This window comes from Montipora foliosa, chromosome 7, assembly GCF_036669935.1.
Source record: "Montipora foliosa isolate CH-2021 chromosome 7, ASM3666993v2, whole genome shotgun sequence".
Classification (NCBI taxonomy): Eukaryota; Metazoa; Cnidaria; class Anthozoa; order Scleractinia; family Acroporidae; genus Montipora; species Montipora foliosa.
In genome coordinates, this window is record NC_090875.1 from 24,086,780 (window position 1) to 24,098,945 (window position 12,166).

The following is a 12,166-nucleotide window of genomic DNA, read 5'->3' on the forward strand; positions in this document are numbered from 1 at the left end:
GGATAACTCAATTGGTTTTGCTAGTGTTTATCCGCTGGATAGTGATTTATCCGGTGGATAGCGGTATCCACACTTCGAACAATTAGGGCCTGGAAGGCAAAACACAGCTCAGTTGACAATTATACAGCGCTGTGTTACTCCACTACCATGCACACGTTCGCAATGCGTGCCTATTTTTGAACAAGCTGATGTAACTTACAAGTACAAGGAAAGGTTACGTTTATACAAACGTTGGCCGTGTAACACTTATATTTTAAACAGAGTTAACTGAACAGGGTGTAATGTGAAGTGCTAGATTTAAATCCCATATGAACCATGTGAGCGTTAACCCTACTGATGGAAATGGGCCCACACAAGGACAGAGAAAAACTCTGACCAGGGTGGGAATTGAACCCACGACCTTCGGGTTAGATCTCCGCGCCGCTCTACCGACTGAGCTACAAGGTCAGACGGGAGCAGGCCGTGGGAACTGAAGACGTTAAAGTCACGGCAATTAACATGTACAAGGAAAGGTTACGTTTATACAAACGTTGGCCGTGTAACACTTATATTTTAAACAGAGTTAACTGAACAGGGTGTAATGTGAAGTGCTAGATTTAAATCCCATATGAACCATGTGAGCGTTAACCCTACTGATGGAAATGGGCCCACACAAGGACAGAGAAAAACTCTGATCAGGGTGGGAATAGAACCCACGACCTTCGGGTTAGATCTCCGCGCCGCTCTACCGACTGAGCTACAAGGTCAGACGGTTTAGGGTTAGGGTTAGGGTTAGGGTTATTTATTACGAAAGCTTAAAAGACTAAAAGACCTTAAAATGGGACAGGACATTACAAAATAATTAAACGTGTGAGCCAAAGGGCCTCTGCTAGCGCGACATGTGGGTGACCCCTCAAATGGTCTTAATGACGCCCCACTTGAAAACTGGAACGCTGCAGTTCTTTGTGTAAAGCGTACCACAGGCAACCCAGTGTAAGCTTTTTGGAGCTTCTCGTTGACTTATTTAATTGGCACCTTTGGCAAAAGATCAAATTTTGAATGACACGGAGACAGAGATCACAATCACGCGTTTAGTTCTCCTTTGTGAGGAAGCTTACTTTCACGGTAAGATTTTTGACTTCGTCCTACAATGCTTAAGATATTAAGATATTATTTAATGATAAACAAATTTTAGGGGAGAAGCGAAGTAGAGATTTCGTATTTTCACCTTGTATTAACCACAGGGACCTCATGCATGGTTACACTCCCGTATTCAGCTTTCGTTCAAACGCAGATGCAACGTCCGCAAATAACCGTCATCACCTGGTACCAGTTACAATACAAACAGTCAGAAAGGATCACGTGAACAATACGACGTTCAAGAAAAGTCCAGAAGAAGTAGTTTTTATTGAAAGACCTTGAAAAAACTACCCTTGCTGGAACCCTAGGAAGGTTTGTTTCACTGATTTGGATTGCATGGCGTTCAAAAAATTGTAAGATATAGGTAGGGATTCCATCGAATAGCAGTACTGGCTTGGGGAGAAAAACAAGACAAGAGCTGTCGTGTGCGGGTTGAATAATGAAATGTCTCGGCAGATATTTTCGGTCAACCTAAAGCAAAAAACTAGATGCTTCTGTGAAGCATACACTGGCTTGCCTGTGGTACGTGCTACAGAAAATCAGAAGGCACTGAATTGTGTGGTATTGAAATACAGCATTCCAGTCTCTGAAGAATAACACATAAAAGAGAAGCGAGAAACATTGGCTTCTGGGCTGACATCTTGATAATTTTCAAGTTCCCTCACAACTTCTTTTCACCACAAGTGTGCCCTATGAGCATCCGAATAATACTAAACTTCTCCCTTCTCTGAAGTCAAGCCCTGTTTCGCGGGGTTAGTGTTGGGATGGGAGACCAAAACAATAAACCCCTCATAAAAAAACAGAAACATCTGACCGAAAATACTATTAACGCTAACAAATGCGAACTCAGCAAGGTACAGATTCTGTTAGCTTGCTTTATGCAAAACAAATATTGATGAAAAAGCAAATAAATATTGATACACACTTTTCAGAAAGAGCAGAAGGAAGTTTCCCGGACGGTCGATCGAGAATAAAATATTTACGACATGAAAACAACATTAATTTTGAGCCGTGAATATAGAATATAAAAAGTTACGATCAGCGACAAACATTTTGGGAGATTTTTGCCACGTTCAAGTAAATTGCAAAATCGAAAGTGACATGGCCGGAATTCAGCGGGCGCCGTGATTAAGTTACCGCGGCATGTTTACTCGCCAAACAGTGAAGCATCTGTGTCAAATGATGGCAAGATACCGGGTTTTTGTAAGTTTCTTTTTCTGTCAAGTGTTATAAAGTTTGACAATGAAATGAGCGAAGTCAAAACAAAGATCACAATCGCCCAACTCTTGTTTATGCAAAGTCAAAATTTACTCTCCAAGAGGCGTACGACGTTATTTATCACCAGGTAATTCCATCATTTTGGAAATAGCAGCTACTTTATTATTCATCTGCGTCACAAGTTTTCACTGATTTTGGGCCTCATTTTGTTGAAACTCAAGCACGCTTCCAACAGGCCTGTGAACCCTTCCTGCTTACAGAGCAATACTAAAAAACTTCTCCCATATCAAATTTGAACCTTAAGCTCGAAAATTCAATACACAACATGATATTATAATTCACAAAGGCAGAAAATACCACAGAATCCTTTTCCAGCGAAAATTTCATAGAGGCGAAAACCTCTTCCTATTTCATTGCGTGCGTGAAGACAAGAAACTCAATACTATTGTTTCAAATTACCATGTACTTCAGGTAAATACTGCTCACTTTGATTTCGTCTCGACGGGCGATAGCTTGTTGTCGAAGTCCAGTACTCGTCGCTTTTGAGATTCATGCCGAGTTTATCCAACTGACTTTCCATTATTGAGCTCCATAAGGGTATATTTTGTTTAAGGATCCACTAAAACGCCATTCGCGTTGCATGACTTTCGACGCCATTGCAGGCTAAGTTAATGATTCTACTGTGTCCACCAGAGAAATCTACGCAGTTCCACTACCCTCTCGATCCTAAGAAAATACGCGCAGAAGGCTCTATACACAAAGACACCACTTACCAGGGGAGTGACAGGCAAGACTTTTACCGACACGGAAAAAAAAAAAAAAAAAAAAAAAAAAAGAAAACAAACAAACTAAACGCAGACCTCGACTGGGTTTGCCCATAGGCAACCCAGTAACAAGTACAAAGAAAGAGCGTCAGCTTACATAGTTCGTCAATCATCATCCTAATGGGGCAGAATTTGACCTCGATGACAGAAAATCGTATACACCGTCAACAAACGTGATAACTCCCTGCTGACTATTTTACTGCTGATAAAGGTAAATTAACCCCCGTGAGAAAGATTTGTGAGCTGATATTTCACTTTTATCAATCAAACGGTTTAGCGTTCCACTCTCAAAACTCGTTCGGTCGTGGTCTTCTGTTCTTTTATTATTAGGGATGAAACCCTTTACTTGGTCTAAAAATATTTGCTGTCAGTAGCGGTTGTCGAACGTTTTACTTACTGATGTTAAAGACCCGAATAACAGGGGTCAACACGGGAAAACGAGCGAATAGTCCCTGTATATTTTTAAGTATTTATTTTCTTGAAAGACCCTAAAAAGTTGATTGACGCAAAGATTCCCGTTTCTAGGGTTCTTTTTAGCACAGTTCCCTTTTTTATTCAGATGTCGTGCAGGCTGCACCATCTTCCACTTCTTTTCCTTCTTGTGTGCAGGGCACATTCTGCTCAAACTGGAAATTGTGTCAGCAAGCCTTGCAGTTTTAGCTAGATATTTTCAAGATATTTAGTCAGATATTTCCGTATGACGGTTGAAGGGATGGCGCGGTGGTGAGAACACACGCCTCCCCCAATGTGAGAAGGAAGGGGGTAGTTTCTAAAGAAACTGTGGTGCTGCGTCGTTGGGAAAGTAGTATACAAAAATTTGGTTTTATCAACGGAGTTGATAATGTAAATTGACCACCGTACAGAGATTCTAAAAGCTGACGTTTCGAGCGTTAGCCCTTCGCCAGCCATTAAACCAGAAATGTAATGGTGATATATTCTTCAATGGCACCGCATGCCATTGATGAAAAGGAAGCAGCTTCGAAATGCGGGTCGAAATGTTCCGCTTTACGAATCATTTCTGGTGAATACGTGAACGAAATGCCCTCTTGATCAGCCGGTATTTCAACTACATCTGCGTTACAAAGATGCTGTCACAGGAATCCTCCCCTACCCAGTATCTGCTCTTTTTTCCAGCTATACAGGCCCAAGTGTTAGGGTTAGGGTGGTAGAAGTGTGGATAATTGAAGATGTTGACCTCTGGTTAGGGATAGCGGCTTTCATTGCCCTTTTTGACAAGAAAGCTGTGTTGTGAGCCCGCTCATAGGAACGTTGTCATCTTGCTCTTTTTTTAAATGAGCAATGGCATTTTCGTATTGACACTTAAAGAACATCTGAATAATGTTTTCGGATTTTAGGGTTTAAAAGGCAGAACAAAAAGAATGTGCAGATCAGTTAAAAATTAGGACCCTTTAATATTAATTTAAAAAAAGGGAAATGTTAACTTGTCTGATATATTTATTGCAATCCTTCCTAATTGGTTGACTGAAGAAACAAAAAAAATCACTCTGATCCTCTCTCTACTTACCGTGCTTTTAGATGGAGCAACATTGAATGCAGTGAGTTTTATTACCCCCAACCTGTCTAATCTATCGCCTGAGGTCTCTGTGTCCCGCCCGGCTGTGAGGGGAACAATTAAGATGACGCAGGTAACGTATAGTTGTACTGTCTAGTCACTCGTTCCATATCCGCAGGGATGTGTTGCGAGTAGTTTTATTTGAAAATAAGAAGTGAAGTAAGAAAACAAATGGCGATTATAATTCAACACTGCCGAGGTATCTTAAATATTTGAAGAATATGCCTTCGTGAACGTTGTTGATCTGTTCTAACAGTGGTGTGTTTATGCTCATCACTGTTTGTGTTGATCCATCGTAATGCATAGATCGTTACACGGCATTGCAGTTTTTATACATTAATTTATAAATTAAGTCATGTTCAATTTAAATGCTTACCAAAAGGAAGTTAGGAAAGTAAACGAACTCAACCGCAGAGTGGCACCAACGAAACCAGTGTAGTAACGAAAATATGTCGACGGTATATAAATCCGAAAATAGTCACTAAATAGTGATCCGAAAACCTCCTGACAATTATCCGAATGTTATGCCGAGCGCGAACCGGTATCGTCAAAGAGGCGACTCAAAGAGAAAATACACCTCTCAAAATAACAGCAGACAAGCCATTACTGTTTTTTTACTACGCTTTTACCTAACAAATAACTCTTCGAAATGCCAAGAATTTTGTACAAGAGCAAGCCGTGATCATGCTGTATTTGTTACCTGTATTAGGCGGCCACCTCTATTCAGCGGCCGTCACCCTGCACCAGTCCTATGTTTGTTCTTTGTTATTTCTACCCGTATAAACCGGCCACTTTTGAACGAAAACTAAGCCATATGTTATTTTATGCAGTATTTTATTGTGTTTAAAATGCGATCCGTCATCAGTATAAAGAAATTACATATACAAAGCTATTGCAACCTGTTAATAGGCCGCTTAGCATCCGCCGCGTTCACGCTTTCAAGGTGTCCGCAACGTTCTGAAGTACAGTACAAACCCACGAACAAAAAAAAAGTTTCGTTTTGAATATGCTTTATTTTTAAGCTAGAAATTCGTTTTTAATTAGCTTGTTCTTCAGCCATGTGATGGAGAATGAATCGCCTTCAAACGTATACTTGCAAGGGATTTCCAGGCCATAACCTCCACCTCTGTTAACTCGCTTGCCCTTTAGACTAACTTTCCCGTTGTTTGTTGGCTGTTTCAAAAATGTTACTTATATTATACCTTTAAAGGCCCACCTTCAACCGACAAGCTTTTTGACCGTTTGTTTTTGTTGAGGAAATTCGCATTGCTTATCACAGCGATCTGATTCGATAAATTTCAGCTTTGGCTGGATTTTCATGTATGAAAATTTTACGGCACGCAAAGACTGTCGGTTGAAGGTGGGCCTTTAAGTTACAAGTTGCCAATTCTTTGCTTGAAAGATGAAGACTCTAGTTTTGCTAATGAGATTTTAAATTATTTACGTGATCTATTTACTGTTTCCAGGGTATACCTACAACTCAGGCTCTTCAATTTCTAGTGTGAATTGCATTCATGTACCAAATATGGAGGGTTCGTCTAGACGCATAATTTTCTCTGTACCTGTATTCAAAACAGAAAAAAATAGATCTGTAGCTCCTCCCGGTCGCACCAAAGGGTCTCTGGTATTGAAATGAGACGACAAATAACAAGCACTGCCTATCAAAGAAATGATAACAATCAGTGAAGTCGCAACTGTTTTTTTAGGATGTCAGAGTACAGGACGTCATTACAATCCATCCAACGTAACTCATGGTGGTCCAACTGACCCAATACGGTAACGCAAAAACTATACGTCAAGAAAGCCATCTTGCAGGCGACAGTTGTAAAGGCGCTCCAGATCTTCCAAACAATATGGCGACCAGATTTGCCAGACCCCCGGAATTGTGCGCTTGAAAACTACCGCCTTCAAGTAGGCTACGTCACTAAACTCTCACTTGACTGCAGGTCTCGTCCAGCTCGAAAGCTTTCACCGTTGTGTAGACCAATACCTCTGGCCTGAGGGCCTTGTGGTTAAGTTCAAAAACGAGAGCGTGCCTCCTCAGGACTAGTTTATTAATGACTTGAGGCAAAGAAAACTGTAGCCCGTTGGTGGCTGACGTAGAACGGTCACCACCTTCGTGCAAATGCTCATAACGTCAGCCGTAGAAGGTAAAAAGTAAAGGTAAAGTCTGCTTACGAGCAAGTGGCCCATTAGGCCGGAGCTTATTCCGGTTCCTGTAGCATGAAGTGCCTAGGAGTATTTCTACTCCCCCCCCTGGATGGGATGCCAGTCCATCGCAGGGTTACCCCCTACATTAAATTCACTGGTACCCATTCATGGACGGCGGAGTTGGGGGGGGGGGGGGCTGGACCCCAATTTCAAGCAAAAAGTAAAAATAAGAAGTAAAACATCTGTCATTTTACTGTTGATCCACGTTTTTTTTTATATCTCGTCGAGAATGCTGAAAGCTTCAAGATTTCGAAATTTTCTAGTGGAGAATTCACTTCCCCAGAACCCTCTACAAGTTAGCGTCTCCGCCGTTTGCCTGTTAGCACCCACAATACAAAATACGCTCCGTCGTCCCTACCATTTATGCACCTGGGTGGAGAGAGGCACAATGAGAGTAACGTGTCTTGCCCAAGAACTCAACACAATGCCCCCGTCAAACACCCGAACCCGGACCACTCAATCCGGAGTCGAGCGCACTAACCATGCGGCCACCGCGCCTCCCCAACAGTAAAGGAAGGAGCTGGCTCTAAATTTACAGGCGTTAGGGTGAGAGACTTATCCATTGGTTTTTTTACTTTTCGTTTGCAACGGCATCATACGTTATTGCTGACTATTACATTAAATTTTTGTGTATCCCATCATAATTCGAGCTGTTATTATCTCGTATTTTTACCCTTAATTTTCGCTGGTAAACGGGTCGAAAAATGTTTCTGCCTGAACGTCCCCACTGGGCATGCGTTGTACGATTTTTTATTCATGTATTCATGATCTTGCTATCTTTTTATCTTGTCGACCGGGCTAAGGTTCTTCATATTTGGAAAGCACGCAATTCCTTTGGCAGTATTTTTCAATTTAATTTTTGGAATCATTTCAGTGTGGGATGGACGATCCCGCATTGCTTTTCATTTCTGTTCATTATACTCTTCCAGCCATGTTGGTGATTTAGGAACCCTTTATTCTGACGAGAAAGGACGCATTTACGATGAAGTTGAGGATCATATGGTGTCTCTTTTTGGACTTAACTCTGTCATTGGCAGAGCATTTGTGGTAAGAAAATACATGGCTAAAGAAAGAACAAAATAGTGCCGGGCATGTTAATGACGGTGCTTTCAATCAAGGATGAGAGAATGTTGTCTTGATTTTGTTGATGGGTGCACTCATTAGAAACAGATAATGATCGGATCTTCGCAGCGACAGGAAAAGGAAACTCAACATGTGGTTTTGAGGCCTTAACATAAAACAACTAAGCTATTCAACGCTTGCGTGCAATGGGGCGAGAAAAGGCAAAATACGAAAAAGTACTGTCACTGTACTGTTGGAATTCTAATCGCCTCCACTGGGGATAAACGCTTGACTTAATAATCCTTCTGCTTCACTCAAGAGATCATTAACAGTCTTATACCTGCAGCTTGGAATTTCTTCAAGTCTTACTATGTGAATAGACCTAATCGGCTAACTCAATATTGTACCCAATTCAAACCCTTTGGGAATAAAACGTTTTGTTTCAGGTATTTCTATATCATTTAAATATGAATGCTACATTATCATGCAAATACAATACACAAAGAATCTTAATCTCGGGAGATCTGAATTGGGTACAACATTGAGTTAGCCGATTAGGTCTATTCACTGATTTAATTTTAACAGATTCATGAGAAGACTGACGACCTGGGGAGAGGCAATAGGACAGCCAGAGCTCAAAGCTTGCAAACTGGAAATGCGGGAGCACGACTGGGATGCGGTGTCATCTTCTATAGCACTTACACTTAGTCAATCATGGCGTAGACGATAAAAGCGACTAACCATGTTATTAGATGCCGCCATAGTTTGCTGAAAACATTACATTAAAAAAGGCCATAAAAAGAGATCCGGACTCGTTTCTAACATTCCATAGAATTTAGTGTTTTAAAATCGTTTTTATTGTAAATTACTGTAAATTGTAAATGTAAAGCGCCATGGACAGCGATACATGGATGTGAGCGCTATATAAATAAAGTTATTATTCTTATTATTACTATTATTACTATTATTATTATTATTATTATTATTATTATTATTATTATTATTATTATTATTATTATTATTTAATATTATTATTTCTGTTTCAAATGTAAATTTTAATGATCCTTAATCGACTTTGTGGCCAACGACATCTGGCTATTGTGCCGTTCTTCGACGGTGCATTAGTTAGCTACCAAAACGCGCGGAGCTAAGCTCTTTGCAACGCAATTTCTGCATGATACTGCAAGCAATTAAGCTTAGCCGATTTCCTTGTTTGGTTAATGGCATTTGAAATCTAAAACGGATCTCAGCACGCATCACGAAAGTCCTATTGTCGGGAAAATGTGAAAAATCATGCACTTTTGGAAGTCAATATCCAGAGCTGCTTTGTAGAAGCGTGATAAATCCTTTTCAAAATCTCTGACAACTTTCAGCGTAAATTTTAACGGTGTAACGCATTTGTGAATGAAAACAATATCCAATAAAACTGTTACATCAACGCAGCTCAAGTTCATGTGATGTTTCTAATTCCTTAATGAATCCTTAATTATATAACGTTCTATGTAGGACTGGTGACAGCAACGACTCTTGTAAACGTCTTTTTTTTTATTCCCCGATCACTTTTGACAACAAAGAGCGAAACGAGATACCATAACGGAGAGCTTTGTCACATACCCTTAGTTTAGTCTCCCACTCCCATTACCCTCCTTTTCTATAACCCCGAGAGATCCCCCGTCTTTTTTCATAAAAGGGCGTCCATAGATTCAGCCCTTAAAAACTTGTTTGCGTTTAAACTGTACTTTCCTTCAACCAGACGTTGTTTGTAAACAGTATTATGATGTTGCAAACAGTTGCCGACGATTCGGCAAGATCATTGAAGATATGACTTGAAGAAACGCAACTCTGATGAATTGGGAAGGTCTTCTGGTTTCAAGTTGACACTGCTTCGTGGAGTTCAAGTAAAACATTACACGCCACACCACACTGATCCACCTAACACCTCACGAGGGCTTAGCCGCCACTACTCCATCTACCATGGAGTAACCCGGCCTGTCACCAACAGACTCTTAATAATTCAATGTGCGTTTGAATCATGAGCGCGCTTTTTCATATGAGGCAAAAGAAGAATAATGATTGCTGAAGCAAAAAACACAATAATGAAGAACACCATAAATGCTTTGTCAACGATGTTGGCTGCAATCCTGCATTCGGCGGCTCGTTTTTCTGATTCTTTGTGATCATTGACAGCTGAAGTGATCATCTCAAGTTCAGACGACAATTGATTCCGTTTGCTTTTCCTCTTTATTAACTCGTTTTCTGCTAACTTGTGATGCTGGTTTATAATTCCTATATCAGATTCGGAAATAGTCTTAAATGAGAGCAGTCGCACATCATTTGTCTGTGAATTTGTCTGCGTTTCATCAGGATCTCTGCCTTTGTTTTCCGTGACATTATGAATGGACACATCGCTATGACGTTCAGCTCTTCCTCTGAGCTCTTTGAGGAACCCAAAAGGATTTCCCATACGCCATTTATTATTGCAGTGTTCCTTTTGGCCACTAATGTTTGTTTCGACACACAAAAGGGGAGCTACTCGATAAAAGAGAAATTTTCGCAAGCCAGGCGACAAACCACGTCCATACAAATAACTGTAATAAACCTTCAAACTGATTCCAGTGGCAATCAGAGCAAGTGATACCTCGATCATAGAACTGGTGAAAAACATGCCTATCACAGGAACAGCTTCAGATGTAGGTGGTATGCTCTCTGCAACAAGCAGCAGAAACACGGTCATACTCAGCAGCACAGTGATCACGAATGAAAGTCTCTCGCCGCACTCCACGGGAATGTAGAAAGAAAAGAAGGCAAGCAGAGCTATAATAAAATTTGGGATGATCAAGTTGTACGTATAAAACAGAGAGCGCCTTTGCAGATTGATGACAAAGGTGATGTCAGGGTAGAGCTCATCGGGGCAACAGTCGTACTTGATAACGTTCTTCTCGATTTCAATTAACGTAATCTTCCACTCTCCGTTGTCCACTTTGTCCTTAGCTACTGGGGCGTTTTCCCTCTTTCGGAACAGATCAAGTTGCCTGGAATGGAAAAGCCAAGAACCAAACTTGAGTTTGCACATTTGTTCATCATATGGAAAATCACGGACGTCAAAACGACAAGATGTTTTGAACACGAACGGTGCAGCCCAGTAGCAGTAGCCATCGTTGCGCACGCGGATCCTCGTCTTCACATTGTCCATTCTCCCGTCAAACTCTTCAAAGACGCTACAAAGTGGGGAAAAATACAAGGAGACAATCAATTCTACATTTAGTCCAATACATTGTTTCTTCTTTACTCTTTGAGTGCTTTGAATCTGAAGTTATCATCGAAAATTTCCTCGTTACACGATCGATTACGAAAAAGTCAATTTTTCTTTTGCGAAAGTGTTGAAACGTAAAAGTAACTGAGGATTTAACTAGCCGGCTATGATAACGAAACATTTCCCGCGATATAATTTACTTGATCCTGAGAAAACCATGCAGACCAACATAATGCAGGGGACAGAAGCGCAAAAATTATCCAAGGACTTACTATTGAAATGTTTTTGGATGAGATACGTCATGATCGAATTGTTTCGACGTATGGAAAGACTTGTACGTCTACTAAATATATGGTAAGCTCAAAGCACCTACTTTAACACAGAGGAGAAATCAGACTTGAACGAATTAATTGGACGAATAGGCTCGTGCAAAAAAAGGACTTACTTGTTGTACAGGACAACGTCAGGCTGCCATATTTGAGAAGAATCTATGGTAATGTGCTTCAGTCCTCCATAATCCGCCGGATTCCACGTCACTAATTGATTCGTCCATTCCTGCAATAGGCGGCAAAAAGTTGTGAATCGATGAAGCTTTATTTTGATGATGGTTTATTCCCCCAGCTCGTAAGTAGCCCTCGGGCAACGCACGAGGAGAATAAACCTTCCCTAATCCCGTGTGTAACAGAAATGAATATTGAATAGTCGGTAATTTTTGGTCAACAAAACAAAACAACACAGCATGTACCTTGTTAGCACCAACACTGTCTTTAGTTGTAAAGGAACAAACAAGGTGAACAAAATAAACAATAAATCCATTTTTCATCACTGTTTTCCTGGTTCCGTTGAGGAATCCTCGCCAAAGTAAAAATAAGTCAGATTTTTGGCCTTCCGTTCGGGGTTATGTGG

The 12,166-nt window shown here is 40.7% G+C and overlaps 1 protein-coding gene and 1 long non-coding RNA gene across 2 annotated transcripts in view; one reads left to right on the forward strand and one right to left on the reverse strand.

Moving 5' to 3' along the window:
• The first annotated feature begins 1,063 nt into the window (after window positions 1-1,063).
• LOC138011476 (uncharacterized) lies at window positions 1,064-7,023 on the forward strand. The gene is made up of 4 exons (XR_011124725.1): window positions 1,064-1,104; window positions 1,224-1,431; window positions 4,698-4,807; window positions 6,441-7,023. It is a non-coding gene; the product is annotated as an uncharacterized lncRNA (long non-coding RNA).
• A 1,726-nt stretch (window positions 7,024-8,749) lies between these two features.
• LOC138011475 (neuronal acetylcholine receptor subunit alpha-10-like) overlaps window positions 8,750-12,166 on the reverse strand; it is a 7,725-nt gene continuing 4,308 nt past the window's right edge. The window contains exons 4-5 of the mRNA XM_068858486.1: window positions 11,706-11,815; window positions 8,750-11,225 (exon numbers count right to left, since the gene is read on the reverse strand). Coding sequence (XP_068714587.1) covers window positions 10,022-11,225; window positions 11,706-11,815 — 1,314 coding nt within the window. The 3' untranslated portion in view covers window positions 8,750-10,021. The remainder of the gene's footprint in view (window positions 11,226-11,705; window positions 11,816-12,166) is intronic.